The sequence below is a fragment of the Capricornis sumatraensis genome, chromosome 21 (genome assembly GCF_032405125.1).
Source record: "Capricornis sumatraensis isolate serow.1 chromosome 21, serow.2, whole genome shotgun sequence".
In the NCBI taxonomy this organism is placed as follows: domain Eukaryota; kingdom Metazoa; phylum Chordata; class Mammalia; order Artiodactyla; family Bovidae; genus Capricornis; species Capricornis sumatraensis.
Window position 1 is genome coordinate 24634011 of NC_091089.1, and position 19650 is coordinate 24653660.

Below are 19650 nucleotides of genomic sequence, written 5' to 3' on the forward strand. Positions count from 1 at the left end.
CTTTGTGTGACATTTACATAAAGAACCTATTAGTATAAACATGCTCACTCAAAAGGAAACCTATGGCATAAAAATTTAAGACTCTATGGAACCAGGCTGATTTTAACATATACTTTTTTTTTATTAAATATGTAAAAAGATAAACGCAAGTCAAGTTATTCACATATTCAGAGACAAAAAACTATTCTACCATGCGACAATAGATGGGTAATGTAAAATGAATGTGATACATCTGAATAAGACCTTTTCATCTATTATGTCATTACTTATCTATATTTATAATTAACAATACATTTGTTTACATTCCTTTCAGTTTACATTTAATATATAACAAAAGCTTTATGGTGTACTATTTAGTAAAAGTAATCTGAATGCATATTAAACCTTAACGGAATAATGGAAATACTCACCAGGGAAGGGAGGAGTTCCTGGTTCCCTTCTGGAGTTTACTTCTCTCGGGGTGTGTCTTTTGTCTTTTTTCTGCTTTTCTGCTGTTTTCTCTTTACCCCCTGCTTCAATCACTTCCTACCTGATATGAGCGGTGGACATACTATAATCAGCTGTGGTGGGTGTGAAGGGGACACTAAGACCCACGTCCAGCGGATGCTTCTCAGCCCAGCATGAGGATGTATGACGAGGGTGGGGGACATGGAGGAAAGCCCACGCTAGCTGCTGAGATGAATGATAGGGTACAGTCATCAGCGAGAAAGGAGCAGTCCTGGGAAATGAGAGGTGAGCTGCACTAGAGGCTGGGGTACAGCCAAAGAGGACGGAGAAACTTAGCTGTCAAAGATTCCCCGAGGCACCAGTGAGGTCCCGTGCGGTGGAAGATGCCCCAGATGGAGACAGAAAGGGAAGTATATAGCTCCTCTCTAAATAAACCAAGAGTCTGCCCCAAGACACCAGGAAGGAAGCGGGAGTAGGATGACTGGCGAAAGTTATCTTTGCCAGGTATCTGGCCAGTATGTTAATAGCCAAGAAAGTCGGGGGTCTAGGGAGGAACAGAGTGGCTGAGGGTCACTGGTGAGGCTTAAGCACACTACCCAGTAGTCACACCCTCATGATGGGAGCGTGGGTCCTGCCCTGCCTTGCACTGGGTGTACTGACGTGTCCAGGGCAAGCAAAGAACTGGCCGGGAACCACTGAAGTGTCACCTGCACGGAACTACTTATTGCGCCTCTTCACCAGAGCTGTTTAAAAAGAAGGACACTCAGCGAGTGCGACAGGCTTGGGAGGGGACACGCCGTGAAGCACGATGCTGCGTATAGCACGACCACGCCCTGCGACCAGGTGTGGGAGGACGTCACCGCAGAGAGCCAGGCCGGATTCCAGCCTGGGAGAAACGAGCTGTCGCCGAGGCGCAGAGCAAGCAGGAGAGAGAAGAAAGGGAAACCAAGCCCCACGGAACAGCTGTCCACTTCTGCAGTGTCCTGTAACAACCTCAGAAATACAAGCAATCCTTTTCACGTGTAACTCGATAAATACCACTCTGCCACCAAAGATCTGAGAAGACTCCTTTTGGTGGAAAGCTTCAAGGCTAGAATTTAGAATTCATATTTCATCAGTTAATAAAGAAATGTCAAAGCTTTATGAGACATAATTCAGAAATTTATTTGAAGCTTTTTCAGTTAAGAGGAAAGTGGGGGGGCATACTTGTTTGTTTTTCGTTGCACCTGCTAAGTCAAATAACACGTGAAAGAAAATCTAAAGTTAGAAACAAAGTGAAATGAATGATCCAACCATCTTTCAAAGGGGTGGTTCGGGGGGGTGGGGGGAGGCAAAGATTTGGAAAGATACTAAGAAAATGTGCAAATATTAGTTTAAAAAAAATAAGGAATGCTTTTAATTCATTCATGTTTCCTCTATTTATGAATTGCCATGGTTTAGTGAAGGTCAATGACGAGGAGGGCCATTGTACTGAAGAGAGGGAATTCCTTATTCCAGAAGGCATTGGGAGTCAGATTTTTCTGTGCTGTCTTTCCAGTGTCAACACCAGACTTCAGAAGCAGGGTTCTCCCTTGGGCTTACACTCGTATCATAAGGTCGTCACTCCAGGCCTTCCAGCAAGTGTGTGGCATGCCCAGGGCTGCACACCCTGAAGTCATTCTTTAGGAGGAACCCCCTAGGGTGGATGACAGGGTTGGGGCTAAAACCCACACGAAGAGGCAGGAAGGACCTGTGCCTGTGCAGACCCCCTCTGACTGCAGACACCCGATGACAGCTTTTGGGGAGAGTGGCTGCCCACCAAAGAGGACCCTGAGAAAGAAAACAGCATGAGAACCTGGGTGGGGGCAGGGGAGAGGGGCAAGCGGTTGGAGGGCCAAGTTGAGATGGTGTTCTCCTTGAGTGAATGTCTTTCAAAACTAACAACATACTGTGTGGTTGTCTAACATGCGGATGGATGAACACTGCTAGGCCCTGAAGTCCTAGTTTTGATTCCTTTTTTCTTCCCTTTTGTTTGTGAGTGCAGGGAGAAACTGACTCTGTGTTTTTCCCCATGAAACAAGTCACTGTCATATGGCTTTCATATCAAGTTCTCTCTTTCCCTTTGTTCCAATTTATTATTTGACCAAATTTATGTTCACAGAGGTTAGACTTGCAAACATCAAAGCACCACAAATGTGTGTGACATCTAGTGACACTGGGTTGAGAAATGCCAATATAAATACCATATATCAAATTACCATTGTTTCACACCAGGATAAAAAGGGAATGGTGGTGGTGGTGGTAGGGTTGGGGAGAAGTTGTTCTGGAAAGAAATGCAAAGAGCAGAACCAATCTCAAGCAGCCAAGTGGGGAAGTTGAAGGTGTGTGGCCCCCGGGATGTCTTGGGGAGGCCACCCATGGCCGCTGCTAGTGTGTCTTGGCAAAGGAAATGGGAACCGAGGGCGGTGCTGGCGTGGGCGCTGGCGCCATGATGTAACAGCAGACTGGGAACAACTGGTTTCTGATGAGCTTGAGGCCACACGTGTTCCAATTCTCTGGAAGAGAAGTTCCCACCAAAACGGAAGTGTGGAGAGCTGCCGGGACGGTTCAGTACTCTTCCTGCTGCTGGGGCTGCTGTTCGTGGACTTGCTCCTCCGCTTCCGGCTCCTCTGGGTGGCCCTCCTGTGGGAGGCGGGGGAGAGGGGCCAGGGGTAGGTTTCAACTGATGGAGCTCACGGCCGGCCCCGCCGTGTCCCCGGCCCCGCAGTGACTGCGCGGCAGGGCGTCTCCATGGTGCGAGCCACGCGGAGCCTCCCTGTTCCTGGGAGCCGAGGCACACAGAGGGACGCCTTCCCGTCCCCCGCCCCTTCAAAGATCGGATCCTTCTAGAACACAGCCAGCAGGCTTTGTGCGGCACATTTTCCTTCTATCCACTTTGGAAGCACAGCCTCACAGTGTATGACATACTTTCCCACCCTCCGTAAGACAGTAAACCAAAGGACCCAGGAGTGTTATGATAACCAGGGGTGAGCCTCCTGTGTCAGGGCACTGAGCCCCAGGACCCCGAGGGTGACCGAGGGCTTCCTATCTCCTCCTCACCTGGTAGCGTGTCTGCTTGAAGCAGACCCTTTGTTTTAAGCTGTTACTCCTCTGATGTGGAGAAGCAGCTTGTCAAGAGTGGTTAGGTAAAGAAAAGGGTGACAGGCACGGTTCCAGGATGCCCCCAGCCAGGCGGTTTCTCCATGAAGGGAGCGCAGGAGTTGAGCTCCTTCTGGCTATCTATTTTGGGTACGTGAGGCGTTTTTTGCTTACTTTTGATGGCTGAAGTGTTCCTCTACTTGGTTCCAAAGGACCTATTTACTACTTGCCTTTAACCCAGGGAAATACATTGTGAACACCAACTCGGGGGAATAGCAACCTTGGTCAATCATACCTGTAAATCTTTTAATTTTTTCACCTCTCAAATAATAGTCAGCTCTTTGTTACTGATCAACAGGACCAACTGCTGCCTCCAGAATGCACAACCCCTTGCAATGCAGTCAGGAGCACCCACTGGGACACAGACACACTCGTGTTCTCACACTTTGCACACTTCTTTCCTGTCTAGCCCTATTCCCTTTAGCCCAGGACATCTCTCTCAAGATCCAACTCAAATACAGCAGGGTCATGTCCCCAGACTCCAGAGCCAGGGTTCTCCTTCCTTCTTCCTGCAACATTTTGCTTATGCCTTGGTTGTAAAACTCTGATTTGGAATCTTGCTTGTCTTGAGCCTTGTGGATCCTGAGGCTCCAGAAGTTGGGACAAGGCCTCATCCATCTGTGTCAGACCGCACATGTGTGTACAACTCTTGTGCACATGTGTCAGGAGGAGGACATCCGATAGGGTGCCACAACGGATGACTCAGACTATCAGCCAAGGTCACGTGCCACTTATTTTCTGAGAGGCAGCATTAACATCAAGGTTATAAGCGTGGACCTGGAGTTCATATCCCAGATCCATTATTTACAAACTGAGTGACTTCAGGTGACTTAATGGCTGGGTGCTTTGGTTTTCTCCTGTGTAAAATGGGCAACAGACCCAAAGTGCCCATTTAACAGAGTTTTCAATGGGTGTCATTGATCAGTAAATCAATGGAGTCACTGAATTCGACAGAGGGCTCTGAGTGAACATAGGTAAAATGCCTAGAACAGTGTTTAGCACAGAAGTGTGAGCTGTGATTATTTTTTTCTTGGAAGGAGAAAACTCATTGGAATATATTTTAGAAGTAAAAAAGATTTTTTTAAAAGTAATCTTTTCTACAACAGGAGGAGAAAATGATGCCATACTGAAGACTTAGATTCAAATCTAGCACCATCTCTGGCTGGACTGGGGTCAAGATGCACATGAAATATTTGGTCTCCCTACACCACACCTATCATCACACCCAACACGGCTCCACCTCTAAAGCATGAAGACCTCAATCCTCCTCTCTGCCCACATCTGCTGTCCTTCGGGACCCCTCGCTCCTTAATCCCTTAACCACCAGGTCCTTTGACCTCAGAGCCCCGAGCCCTCCTTTACTCCAGGCTCTGCCAGTTCCTCCCCAGGCTGGCCCTGAAGCATCCTCCTTATGCCTCTGTACTCCCCTGCTCTGCACAGAGTTAGGGCCTCACAGATAGAGGCGCCCTCCCACCCTCCCGGGAGCAGAAGAGCACCCCTGCTGGGATCAGACAGGGAGGAGGGGCCACTGGCCGCCTCCAGTCTGGGAGCAAAGAAGGGAAGCCCTGCTCCCGGGAGCTGACTGGGGGTGGTGCACCAGGGGCCCCGTGTCTGCTCTGCCGCACACTCCTCCCCACGCCTCTCCTACTGCCTCCACCCCAGAATGGGTCACTCCTCTGAGCTTCACATCCATGACTCATGCTTCCATCCGGGTGCACACTGGAGCTCTCTGGGTGTCTCTGTGTGTGTATCTCTGTGCTCCACTGTCTGGCTACAAGGCTGACTTGCAGACTCAAGCTGACTCTACTCGACGTCTCCAGCTGGACTCTGAGCCTCTGAGTCCCCCAGGGGTTAGAGATCTTGTTTGATTCATCACCCTAACTTTAAAGAGTTAGCTGCTTCCACATCACATCACCCGGACTTCAGCTGGTTTCAAGTGTGCCTTTCTTACACAACTGTTTTTGTGAGTGTTAGGCAGTTGGTGGGAAGATCGCAGAAATGAGGCTCTATTTGACAATTTACAGAAAATCCTGTCTGCTCACACCAGGACTGGGAGTCAAGTGTGGGATGACAGATTTAATCCCTCAACTGTGGGATGAAGGATTTAATCTCGGACTGGAAGTCAGAAGAGGTGGATTCAAGGAACTGTGGGCCTGTCACACCAGTGGTGGGCCCAGAAACCCACTCACTGGATTAGGCCCCTCCCCAGGCCTGCTTTCCACACTTGCTGAGCAAGGGGGGTAGGTGCAGTGTCCCAGCCTAGGCCTCGGGTCTCCAGCTGGCCAAGGGCAGCCCCTCACTCACGGGGTGCCCCTGTGAGGTCACACATCTCATCGGTAGGAGCTTCGGACCCCAGAGCACTCTTCTTACTGGGTAATGCGGGTGTAAAGAGCAAACGTCCTGTGCTACCAAAGGACTGCTAATGCCTGGGGTGCAAATGAAGGTGCCCTGAAGGCCTGGCAGGACACACCCGTCACCCGTCACCATGGGGAGCTCCCAGCCCGCTGTGCCATGGAGGCGCTCACACTCAGAGATGATTTTTCTCTTCTGCCCCACGCAAGAGGGAGGAACTCAAACGCACAGGCGAGGAGGCGGCCAGGCGAAACCAAGGTCAAATACATGACTCAAGCACTGGGGTGCCACCTGCTTAATTAAGCCTAATAGTTGCATGTCAGTCCATCACTGCTTCCTAAATGATTAGCTGTCAGTGGCTGCTTTGGAGGTCCTTATTCTTTCAATGATCAGCAGAAGGAGAAGCAAGCCGCAAGTCAGCCCTGGAGGGGGCTCTGGGCTACTGCGGGCGGGAGAGCGGGGGCGCCGCCCACCTTCCTAGATAGAGGCTCATCCGCCACTGCTACACCGGCACATCCGGCTGTTCTTTCCTCTGCTTTGTTAGTGCTGTTTCTTCTGCAGAAAAAAACACTCCCCCGTCCTGAGCTCTGCAACTGGTCACATTCCTTGTCATCTTTCAACATCCAACACAAATGTCATCTTCTCTGTGAAGTCCCGGCCTGTCCCTCCAGGCTGTCTTTATGTGCGCCCCACACAAGTTTATTTATGTCTCCATTACCGCATTTATCACAGCCTGACATATTCCAGTCGGTGGTGTCCGTGTTCTCTTGCTCTCGCCAGGGCGGCAAGCTCTGCGAAGGCAGGGGTGGTGTCTGCCTTCTATATACCCAATGCTGCGTCCAGTGACAGAAATGCAGGCTGAATCCAAAAGACGTGGGTGGAGCTGGGGAGGTAACTTAAGCCGTTCCCCCCAAAGTGGCTTCCGGGACAGGACCGCAGGAAACACGCGCCTCTGTACGAGCAGGTGACCCTGCTGACAGAAGCGCAGGGCAGCAGCTACCCAAGGCCTAAGCCGACACCTGTGGCCCCAAGCCAAGTATTAAAGACGATGAGAATCAAGACAGGAACTGGACAGTGAGCTGGCCATCTGCTCTGGAAACTTCCCTGAGGTTTCTACGACTGCAAAGCGAACTCTGTTGACTTCTACACTCCAAACTCATCTGCATGTCTACATCTTCCAAACATGCTATTCTAGGATCGGCTGACTATGAGTCAAAGGCCAGCCAAGGTGAAATAAAGACTGAGGGAGGAGACCTCTCCATCTGCAGTGCCGACGCAGGGTCCGTCTGTGGTTAGCTGCCGAGCAGACCCTCGGCGCGGCCTCAGATTCCTCAGCACCTCTCCCACTTCCAGGAGGGAGGCAACCAGAAACCTCCGCCTCTCGGAGGTGCACACAAGTCAGGCCAGCGGCGACAGGAATGAAGTGCTGGCATTTTTTCCCGAACACCATATGCATCATGGCTGCATGTCCAGCCAGGACTGAAGTGTGCGAATGGCCTGAAAACAGGACGCACTGTCAGGGTGAAGCACAGAGGGGGGAGAAGGAGGCTTCTGGAGCTTTCGGGGGGGTGGTGCAGCATACTGTCACGTTCTAAGCAAGGACACCTGGCACATTCCAGTGGATCCTCTATAGAACACTCAGCATAGCCTGAAATGCTTCTTTTGGAGCTGTCCAGACCCAGAGTTGCATGAGAAGTTATCCTGGAATGAGAAATATTAAGGCAGCAACTGCGTTTGAAGTTGCTGAGCACATTGTTCCCCAACTGACACCTTTCCTGGGCAAGGGTGGAAGCTTTTTTTTTTTTTCAATTTTGTTTCTGGCTGCACTGGGACTTGGCTGCTATGTGCAGGCTCCCGAGGTGAGGTGCACCGGCTGCTCGTAGCGGCGACTTCTCTCACTGTGGAGCAGGGGCTCTAGAGCATAGGCTCAACAGTTGCAATGCACAGGCTTAGTTGCTCTGAGACACGCGGGGTCTTCCCAGATCAGGGGTCGAACCCACGTCAACTGCATTGACAGGTGGATTTCTTTACCAGTGAGCAACCAGGGAAGCCCAAGTGGATGCTTTTTAAAGGCTCACTCCCTTAATGGTAGAGCCTGGATAAGCTGGGAGGCGGCCACAGAAACAGGATCCGTTATGCTCAGGGAGGGAGGCAAACCTTGGTGGGTCTCAGGTGTCTAGGATGGTTCTGTGAACCTCTAGGAAGACCAGCAGGGGGCAGAGCAGGATGACCACTCCTGAGCCCCTCACCGTCCACTACTAGGAAGTGTCATGTGTATACGTGTGTGCAGTAAGGAAAATACCCTGCAGTGTCCGGGCACACAGCAGTCACCCCCATCTTTCTATATAGAAACCAAGTTTTTTAAAAAATGGATCCTGTCACATTTTAAACAAGGACACCTGGCATATTGCTGCTGATCCTCTATGGAAAACTCAGCATAGCCCGAAGTGTTTCTTTTGGAGCTGTCCAGACCCCGAGTTGCATGAGAAGTTATCCTGGAATGAGAAACATGAAGGCAGCAACTGGGTTTGAAGGTTTTGCTCTGGTCACCCACACACGGAGTTTGTGTTGTCTATCTTCTAGATTCCAGCGGCCTGGTTACTGCCTCTAAATCTCTTCCTGGACTTCAGATGCTCCCCAGCACACACCCGGCAGCAAGGCCACCGTCTCTCTCTCCTCCCGACCATGTTTCTTTCTCTCTGATGACATCAGCATCGTCTCAGCCAGAACAACAAAGGTGGGTCTGGCGATGCTGCCAGCCGGAAGAAAACGGACGTTCTCGATGGATGCTGAATTAACAGGAAGCCCAGCAGCCAGAATGATACTTTTGAAGGTGCCAAACGACAAAATGAGATGATGGGAGTTGTCTGAGAAAACCCAGGGAGGACTTCCAACTAATTCCTGCTACAGAACACGGGCAACTCAATACTGTCAATTAGACAAAGTCTCTCCTGTAGTTTCCCTACGTGGTGCCGCCTTTACTTTTGCCCTTGCCCATGGCACCCAATATACTGAGAAGTGGGAACACAATCCTTAAGATTTTGGGGCTTTGAATTAGAGAAACCTGGGTAGTGATGGAGCATATTAAGGGTGGATCGCTGGACAAGTAATTTTATATCTGTGATGCAGAGGTAAGTAATAGTACTCACACGACGAAAAAGGACGTGGTGAGAAGTGTATTTAGAACACGAATGTAGTATCTAGCACGTGCTAAATGTGCAATGTCAGCTATCACAACTGTTCCTATTTAAAAGGCGTTCCTATCTAAAATATTCCCTGTTTAAAAGGTGGCTCAGGCTTGCAGAAGGGAGGGCATGAACCCAGCGCTCGAGTTCAAAAGCAAATGATGATGCTTATTCGCTTGGGCATGTTCTTTAATTTCTCTGCCGCCTTACTTTCTCTCATCTGTAAAATGGGATAACACCCGCATCTACTTAATTCTCTGGAGAATTAAAGGAGCTGACACATGTAGGCTCCTCCCCCTCATATCCCATCCCAAGAGTCTGTGGAAAGGCCCTGCTAATAAACCCGTTAGTCCCAGTGACTGATGATGTGCTGAAATATTACTTCTTTGTGGGGAGGCAGGGTGTGTGTTCATTGCCTATACTCTGCAGAATGGCTCGCTGAAGCCAGACCTCAGCAAGCTGGTGCTGGTGTGTGTGCTGGGCGGGTGGTGGGGGGGGTGGTGGTAGAAACGGTCAGACAGAAGCTGAGTGTGTAGTCATGGAGGAAGACACCCCTGAACTCTCTCCCCCGAGCCAAGAGCGCTTGCCCACGGCCAGCCCTCACGTCATTAGCCAGGAAGTCGGGAGGCCCGGCCAACCCTTCATTTGGAGTTTGCTTGTTGGTGCTCTTACACAAGGACTCCTTCCTGGGACAAGATCTGGCTGGAGGTTAGGAGCAGAAGGCTTTCCCTCCTGCTGGCAGCGTGGTAGGAGGTTCCATCCTGCAAGATGCCCTGCTCCCGTGAGCAGGCACCACCCTGGATGGCAGCAGCACGGTTCACTCTGGCTCACGGAACCACACAGACCTCATCAGGTTCTGCCTCAAACAAGCTTGTGAAGACAATAACCACAATTCATCTAGTGCCTGACAGATGACAAAGCAGACTGTACACTCAGAACGTCATGGAAACGCTGCTCTGGGTGGCGCAGAGACACTGGCAGAAGGACCCCTACCACCTGCCTGGCTCCCCTGTCGTCCACGGCACCCAGGGGGCCCGGCTCCCCTGCCGTCCACAGTGCCCGTGGGGCCCAGCTCCCCTGCCGTCCACACCACACCCAGGGGGCCTGGCTCCCCTCCCGTCCACGGCACCACCCTCCAGAAGGCAAAGCCCCACTGGGCTCCCAGTCTTGCTGCTGGGGGGCTTCTCTCACCCTGTGGAGGCGGGCGTGGGGTGACCAGCCCTGGGCTCTGCCATTCATCCTGCCCCTTCCCTGCCTTGTTCCCAAGACTCCCGCTCCTCTGGTGCTTCACACGCCTGCTTCCCATCCCTCCAGATGGAGCCACCGCGCGGGTCCCCCTCACATTCACTCATGGGGAACAACCCTGGGCCTCCCCGCGAAGGAGGCCATCCGGGAGTATCTGCCCACAGAAGGCCGTCCCACGATGCTACTCTGTGCTGGTGATGAGTAACCAAGACAACCAGCCAGGAAGGCAAAACCAGATGGCCGTGGGGCTGACGGGGATGGGAAGAGCATCGACATTACTGTTTCCTTTCACCACGCCCTGCTCCGTCATGAATAAAGAAGAATCTCCACACACTTACTGCTCATTTGCTCGGGGAGCTGAAAACCACTTGAGGCTGCACAAGCCTGTTTCTCTCAACCCAAGGCCCCTCGGCTCTGCCCCCCACGACTGGTGATGTCCACTCCTCTCTTCCGGGATTTAGGAATGCAAGTCCCCTCGGCAGGGTCAGCAGGTGAGGGTCGTGCTGAACCCTCTGGGAACATCGTGGGCCCCCGGCCGAGCTCACTGAGCCCCCGGGGCAATCTCTGAAGGTACAGCCATCACTGCACCGTGACCAAGAGCATCACTCTAGACCATGAGCATCCGCGTTCTGCTCACACTCACGTGTTCGTCCGAAGCGTAGAGGACTTCCATTAGTCGCTGCACGAGATCGTCGTTTTCCTGCCCGTGTTCCTGGCACAGGAGCTCAATCTCTCTCAACTTTCCGAAGTAGAAATCCCTTTCTTTTTCCACGCCTTCGAGGGCAAGTTTTAACGAATGTACCTGGCAAGGGTGGGGAAGGTGGAAAAGAAAACCCTCAAAAAATACAGCATTAAGAAATATGTGACCAAGCCTGCCTGCGTATAAGGATGCGAGATGTGAACAGACAGACGTGCAGAAATGACAGATGTGCCACAATAACGGGTGGGCAAGTCCGGGGAGGGAGACGAGGCTGCTTTCGGAGCCCGAGCCTGGGGCCGGGAGCCCAACTGCGGCAGCACGTCTGTTGCTCCTGTCAGCTAAGCATTTATAATAACCTCAGGCCTGGGGATCCTTCGACAGGAGACAGTTCCACCTGGGCTCCGAGTCAGCTTTCCTTTCCCACTGACATGGGCTGGGGCACACTGTCCCCCCCAGCTCATTGGTCCTCTACAGGGAAGGGGGATGAGAGGGCACGGGGAGGGGGCAGCAGCAGAGGGTGGCTGTGGACCCTTCTTTCTTTCTTCACGTCACTTGCATGGAGAGCTGCCCTCAGCTTTGGAGCCCCAGTTCCTCACCCAAACTGGACAAACGCTTCTATGGGGAGCCAGGGGCTTGGCTGCACAGGGAAAATTGGGTGAGAAAGCAGGCTGAGTGGAGCTGCCTCAGTTCCTCTAGGTCTCGCTTTGAGCTCATCACAGGAAAGGTGATAGTGCGGAAGTCCCATTCCCTCAGCAGAACAGTCCCCATTTCCTTTTTTCTCCCTTGGTGCTGGTTCAAGGGTCTCCCAGCTTCTCACAGTGGCAAAGGGAAGGGGGCAAGTTATAAGGCTGAGTCCGACAGAGCCATCACCTGGGCTTAAGAAACCTGGAAGGGCGTGTAGACAGACCTGGTCTCAAATTCCAGGCTGCAGGGCCAGCAACCCCACACAGGCCCAAACCATCACCCCTTCCTATTCTTGGAGAATCCCTCAATTTTTTTTTAAACCCTTTGAGCAGTTATACATTTGTGCAAAGAACATCTGTAGAAGTAAACTAGGTCTTTCACGGTCCTCCTCAGGTGTAACCTCTCTCTCAGTATATGAAAAATCACCCTTAACAGGCTTCCAAAGATAATACTTGGAGTGGAAACTCTCTCTGTTTCTAGTAACGCCAGGCCTTTGCATGTGCTATTTAGCTGTCTGGAGTTACTGATTCATTCAAACAGATACTCAGCACATGCAGTGGCCCTCTCCTCACGCACTTGGCAAACCTGAATCTATCCAGCAAGACTCAAGGGTAGGGGTCTTCCTCAGAGTTAACCCCACTGATGCCCTCATGCAGCTGCTCACAAAGCAGAGGAGGAGGGACTTCCCTGGTGGGTCCAGTGGCTAACACTCCATGCTCCCAATGCAGGGGGCCAGAGTTCAATCCCTGGTCAGGGAACTAGATTGCACAGGCTGCAACTAAGAGTTTAAATGCTGCAACTAAAGATCCTGCATGCGGCAATGAACACCCAGTGCAGCCAAATAAATAAATAACGAAAAACAACAAGGCAATGGAGGATCAGCAGCTTCTGACCATAACTCTTCTTTCTGATAATACTATGGCATTGTGGCTTATGCTCAGTTGCGTCCGATTCTTTATGAGCCCATGGACTGTAGCCCGCCAGGCTCCTCTCTCCATGGACATTCGTAAAAACTGAAGGTAACCCAGTTGCCTAAATTCCAGGGAAAAAAAGAAAACCCTCTTGACTTTGGCATCCTCCTCCCCAGACGTGACCACAGGTCCATCTCAAGCCTGCACTGGTGTCAGTGGATGGGTCTGTGGAGTTCAGGAATCTGCTGACTGCCAGGTCCCCTTCCCTGGACCAGGCGAGAAAGGTCTCTGGATGCCTCTATCCCATGGAAACCACAGGCTCGTCTGCCTCTTCCCTGGTGTGGTCTGTGCAGTGAACCAAGAGCTGAGGCTCAGTAGAAAACCCAGCCCAGGTTGGCCTGTGTGGCTATTCCAGGTGCATCAGGTAATATGTGCAGCTATAAACATTTCCTGGTAAAAACAACAGGAGCTAAATTACCCGGTGAAAGATCAGTTGGCGAAGGGGACCCCATTTTCACAGTCCCACTCCCACGTGTCAGAGCAGGAGCCTGAACGGTACAGGGGCAAACGCTAGGCGTGCAGCCTGGAGGAGAGTCAAGTTATCTTCTCCCGATTCTCCACCACCCTGGTGTCCACACACTGCAGATCTGCCCAGCCTTCCTGTCTGAGCCACAGACAGGGTCTGCGAGGGCTAACCAGGCCCACTCTCCTCGCCCCGCGGCCCCCAGGCATGGCAGGGACCCCACCCCGCAGCCCCTGATTATTTCAGTCGTGTCTTTTCCTGCCCTGATTGATTTCTACCACTGACACTGTCTGGCACAGCGGTGCCTGCAGAGCATGTCACGGGAGCCTGCCTGCATCAAGGCACGAGACCAAGAATGTGAGAATTCTTAAAGTCCAAGGCACTTGTCACCTTGTCTATTACCACTGCTATTCGCTTTTTGGCTTGGGCACTGTCACTGGGCCCTTCCTTGTCTTCCTGTCCTCAGTTCCAACACAGTGATGCCTGTGTGAGGCTCCCCACCAGCTTCACGGGGGCACCTTGTAGGCTTTGGGGACAGAAAATGGAGGGAGCACTACCACAGCCTTGGAAGTACAGCTGGAGGAGGTGCTCAGTAAGCAGTTGGTGAATGAAGGCTCACAAGGTAGGAGGTATCCAACCTTCCCACCGGGGGACAGACGGAGGTACAGGGACAGATGGAGGTACGGGCACAATGCTCCTCCACGTGTGGGCACGGGGGGCAGCCCGGGGGTGAGGCCTTTGAATGGAGGAATTACACCCAGGGGGAGGAAGACCACTGAAACGTACTTCTCTCTGTTCCGTCTTCTTGAGTCTTATGAATAGGACAGTTTAGTTTCCCTGGTGGCTCAGTGGTAAAGAATCCACCTGCCAGTACAGGAGATGTGGGTTTGATCTCTGGGTCAGGAAGATCCCCCAGAGTAGGAAATGGCTACCCATTCCAGTATTCTTGCTTGGGAAATCCCATGGACAGAGGAGGCTGGTGGGCTATAGGCTATGGAGTTGCAAAAGAGCTAGACACGACTTAGACACTGAGCATGCATAGTTTAGCTGAAGCATTGCAGAGAGCATGGGCCCTCAGGGCTCTGGGGCTCTGGGTGAGCTCTTAGGAGCCTAGAACCAGGCCCAGGAGAGGAAGTGGGGCTGGTAGACGCAGGCTGTACAGCCAGAGGGGCAGGTAGGATCCAAGGTTTCCAGGCGGTTCTACTTTGGGTTAGAGGGTTGGGAACCTAGGTGTGGTAGAGGTAGATGATGATGAAGAACCATGAGATAATAAAGCTATTAAGAGAATCTGAGTTTCTAAGGAGAAAGGTTGAACGGTTCTATGAAGACCTACAAGACCTTTTAGAACTAACATCCTTTTCATTATAGGGGACTGGAATGCAAAAGTAGGAAGTGAAGAAACACCTGGGGTAACAGGCAAATTTGGCCTTGGAATATGGAATGAAGCAGGGTAAAGGCTACTAGAGTTTTGCCAAGAGAACGCACTGGTCATAGCAAACACCATCTTCCAACAACACAAGAGAAGACTCTACACATGGACATCACCAGATGGTCAACATCAAAATCAGACTGATTATATTCTTTGCAGTCAAAGATGGAGAAGCTCTATACAGTCAGCAAAAACAAGACCGGGAGCTGACTGTGGCTCAGATCATGAACTCCTTATTGCCAAATTCAGACTTAAATTGAAGAAAGTGGGGAAAACCACTAGACCATTCAGGTATGACCTAAATCAAATCCCTTATGATTATACAGGGGACCTGAGAAATAGATTTAAGGGACTAGATCTGACAGAGTGCCTGATGAACTATGAACAGAGGTTTGTGACATTGTACAGGAGACAGGGATGAAGACCATCCCCATGGAAAAGAAATGCAAAAAAGCAAAATGGCTGTCTGGGGAGGCCTTACAAATAGCTGTGAAAAGAAGAGAAGTGAAAAACAAAGGAGAAAAGTAAAGATATAAGCGTCTGAATGCAGAGTTCCAAAGAATAGCAAGGAGAGATCAGAAAGCCTTCCTCAGTGATCAATGCAAAGAAACAGAGGAAAACAACAGAATGGGAAAGACTAGAGATCTCTTCAAGAAAATTAGAGATACCAAGGGAACAGTTCATGCAAAGATGGGCTCAATAAAGAACAGAAATGGTATGACCTAACAGAAGCAGAAGATATTAAGAAGAGGTGGCAAGAATACACAGAAGAACTGTACAAAAAAGATCTTCACGACCAAGATAATCGCAATGGTATGATCACTCACCTAGAGCCAGACATCCTGGAATGTGAAGTCAAGTGGGCCTTAGGAAGCATCACTACGAACAAAGCTAGTGGAGGCAATGGAATTCCAGTTGAGCTATTTCAAATCCTGAAAGATAATGCTGTGAAAGTGCTGCACTCAATATGCCAGCAAATTTGGAAAACTCAGCAGTGGCCACAGGATTGGAAAAGGTCGGTTTTCATTCCAATCCCAAAGAAAGGCAATGCCAAAGAATGCTCAAACTACCGCACAATTGCACTCATCTCACATGCTAGTAAAGTAATGCTCAAAATTCTGCAAGCCAGGCTTCAGCAATACGTGAACCGTGAACTCCCTGATGTTCAAGCTGGTTTTAGAAAAGGCAGAGGAACCAGAGATCAAATTGCCAACATCTGCTGGATCATGGAAAAAGCAAGGGAGTTCCAGAAAAACATCTATTTCTGCTTTATTGACTATGCCAAAGCCTTTGACTGTGTGGATCACAATAAACTGTGGAAAATTCTGAAAGAGATGGGAATACCAGACCACCTGACCTACCTCTTAAGAAACCTATATGCAGGTCAGGAAGCAACAGTTAGAACTGGACATGGAACAACAGAGTGGTTCCAAATAGGAAAAGGAGTTAATCAAAGCTGTATATTGTCACCCTGCTTATTTAACTTCTCTGCAGAGTACATCATGTGAAATGCTGGCTTGGAAGAAGCACAAGCTGGAATCAAGATTGCCGGGAGAAATATCAATCACCTCAGATATGCAGATGACACCACCCTTATGGCAGAAAGTGAAGAGAAACTAAAAAGCCTCTTGATGAAAGTGAAAGAGGAGAGTGAAAAAAGTTGGCTTAAAGCTCAACATTCAGAAAACGAAGATCATGGCATCCGGTCCCATCACTTCATGGCAAATTGATGGGGAAACAGTGGCTGACTTTATTTTTTGGGGCTCCAAAATCACTGCAGATGGTGATTGCAGCCATGAAATTAAAAGACGCTTACTCCTTGGAAGGAAAGTTATGATCAACCTAGACAGCATATTCAAAAGCAGAGACATTACTTTGTCAACAAAGGTCCATCTAGTCAAGGCTACGGTTTTTCCAGTGGTCATGGATGGATGTGAGAGTTGGACTGTGAAGAAAGTTGAGCGCTAAAGAATTGATGCTTTTGAACTGTGGTGTTGGAGAAGACTCTTGAGGGTCCCTTGGACTGCAAGGAGATCCAACCAGTCCATTCTGGAGATCAGTCCTGGGTGTTCTTTGGAAGGAATGATGCTAAAGCTGAAACTCCAGTACTTTGGCCACCTCATGCGAAGAGTTGACTCATTGGAAAAGACTCTGATGCTGGGAGGGATTGGGGGCAGGAGGAGAAGGGGACGACAGAGGATGAGATGGCTGGATGGCATCACCAACTCGATGGACATGAATTTGAGTGAACTCCTGGAGTTGGTGATGGACAGGGAGGCCTGGCGTGCTGTGATTCATGGGGTCGCAGAAAGTCGGACACAACTGAGTGACTGAACTGAACTGAAGGAGAAAGGGGTATAAACCCAAGGTATTACAGACCCATGCCTGACCCTCTTCGGTAGAGCCTCAGGCACGTGGCCCCAGGCTAATTAGTGCTGGCCTAACCACCTCCCATCCTGGAAGAACTCATTAGAAACATTGTGTAAGGGCTCAAACTGAGAATCAGCAGGTAATTAGAACTTTCCACACTTTCGAAACCAAAGTCCTACCCACCGGATGACTTAAGGTTTTACCTTTTTCATTAAAGTGTTCAGAATTGTAAAGAAACACCCTTGTTAGGCAACTGCTGGCTGTTTAACCAGATCCTTGTTTGCAAATATACAATTATCTCAAAAACTGTTTCCAGACTCTTGCTGGCTCATCAAGAATCAGATTAATCACCGGGATTGGCCCAGTGAGTGGCTGGGAACAGCCTGAGGACCTGGAATAAAGGTTCCAGTCCCAGCGGTGGGGGTGTGCTTGTGTGCTTAGTCGCTCAGTCATGTCCAACTCTTTGCGATCCCATGAACTGTAGCCCACCAGGCTTCTCTGTCCATGGCGCTTCTCCAGGCTAGAATACTGGAGTGGGTAGCCTATCCCTTCTCCAGGGGCTCTTCCCCACCCAGGAATCAAACCAGGGTCTCCAGCATTGCAGGCAGATTCTTTACCAGCTGAACAACCAGGGAAGCCCAGGGGTCGGGGTAGCCAGGATAAAAGACTCTCCTCCCAACTCAGGGCGAGGATGGGTGTTTTCTACACGGGGTCCTGAGCTCCCAGTTGTCATATTACTTTTTTGTTTTGAAGTTTGCGATTGGAGTAAGCTACTTTTTTTTCTTTCTTTCTTTAAATTGGAGGATATACTTTACAGTACTGTGATGATTTTTGTCCTACATCAACATGAATCAGCCACAGGCATCCATGTGTCCCCACCCTCCCCCCACCACGTCCCTCCCAACCCTGCATCTTCAGACGATTAGAGAGCACTGGTTTTGGGTGCCCTCAGTGAGAGTTTGATGTACGTCATAACTTTTAAGCTATGCATGCTGTGCTGTGCTAAGTCGCTTCAGTCATGTCCAACTACTTGCGACCCTATGGACTGAAGCCTGCCAGGCTCCTCTGTCTGCGGGATTATCCAGGCAAGAATACTGGAGTGGGTTGCCATGCCCTCCTCCATGGGATCTTCCTGACCGAGGGATTGAACCAGTGTCTCTCTTGCGTTGGCAGCCGGGTTCTTTACCACTAGCGCCATCTGGAAAGCCCCTTAAGCTATGTATACACTTAGGCAAAGTTAGCCATTGTTGGTTAGGAAGCATATGTAAGCTTTCACATTGAATATTTCAAAGACAGCAGAGATAGATTACTGCAATCCCAGGGATATTAGATAAAAAAGAAAAGTCCTAATTCACAGTGGCCTTTCTGATGCCCCCACTCCTGGCTTCAGTGCTCCTGTGTACTTTCACTCTTTGGGGAAGGGCTCGGTGTTTGGCTTTTGCTGGTGCAACAGCTGGTGGTGTGTGTGTGTCTGTCTGTAGGTTCAGCGAGGGAAGGGAAGTTCTCTGTCTTGCTGCCACTATACGATCAGCATCAAATACAGTGTCTGTCACATCCAACAGGCTTAACCGACAGTTGCTGAAAGAAAGGAGGAAGGAAGGGAGACTAACCCTTGATGCCTGTAACACAATCTAGACTGGCTCAAAGTGGCCGTGGTGTAGCCTGGAGCTCCTAAGAGCACCGAGCTGTGTGTTTGTGGGGTGCAGATGAGGGGGTGGTTAGCCTGCCCGCTTGCATTTACCTGAGGCCGCCTCATCTGTCCTCCTGTCTCAATGTATTTCTGGTGTTGGTAGTCGCTCAGTTGTGTCTGACTCTGTGACCCTATAGACTGTAGCCCGCCAGGATCCTCTGTCCATAGGAATTCCTAAGCAAGAATACTGGAGGGGGTTGCCATTTCCTTCTTCAGGGACTCTTCCCGACCCAAGGATTGAATCCACATCCCCGGCTTGGCAGGTGGATTCTTTACCACTGAGCCACCTGGGAAGCCGTTCTCTCAACAGGCAGCTGTGAGATGGGTGACTTAACACCTTTATTGACAATGGGCCACTGATTTTATCCGCCCCACTGGTTCCTTTCATTCTGACTCGACTGAAGCCACTGGTTCCCTCCCCTCCCCTCTCCCAGGCCCAGACAGGTCTGCTCATCTTGCCCTCACACCCATCACTGCTGCCGCAGACTGGGCAGGGGATGCTGAGTTACCTGTTCATTAAGCTGTATGACCTGCGTTTCTAAGTCTTTATCAGATTTGGATGCTGAGCCGCTGGACGAAGCCCTTTTGGCTGATGAGGGACGAGAAGGTGTGGATCCTGGTTTAGATGCTGGACTTGATTTAGCCGCACCTGAAAGTAACCAGAATAAATTACGAGCACTGGCAACATGAGAAATGCTTTTTCGGTGGACAACAAAACTATGATAACAAAAGGAATTTACTAAAACATGTAAGAGGTAACTGCCAGCTACCCTTTCCCAGCACCGTGTGTGGAGTCAGTTGCACTGGTCGTGTCTGACTCTGTGCGACCCCATGGACGGTAGCCCCCCAGGCTCCTCTGTCCGTGGGATTTTCCAGGCAAGAATACTGGAGTGGGTTGCCACTTCCTCCTCCAGGGGATCTTCCTGACCCAGGGATC

At 50.4% G+C, this 19650-nt stretch overlaps 1 protein-coding gene across 3 annotated transcripts in view; it reads right to left on the reverse strand.

Annotated features, from left to right (window-relative positions):
- Positions 1-208: 208 nt before the first annotated feature.
- MAPRE2 (microtubule associated protein RP/EB family member 2) overlaps positions 209-19650 on the reverse strand; it is a 188512-nt gene continuing 169070 nt past the window's right edge. For all 3 annotated transcript variants that reach the window (XM_068993538.1, XM_068993539.1, XM_068993537.1), the window contains 3 exons: positions 19223-19362; positions 11050-11208; positions 209-3108 (listed from right to left, as the gene is read on the reverse strand). In XM_068993538.1, the coding sequence (XP_068849639.1) occupies positions 3034-3108; positions 11050-11208; positions 19223-19362 (374 nt within the window). In that variant the 3' untranslated portion in view covers positions 209-3033. The remainder of the gene's footprint in view (positions 3109-11049; positions 11209-19222; positions 19363-19650) is intronic.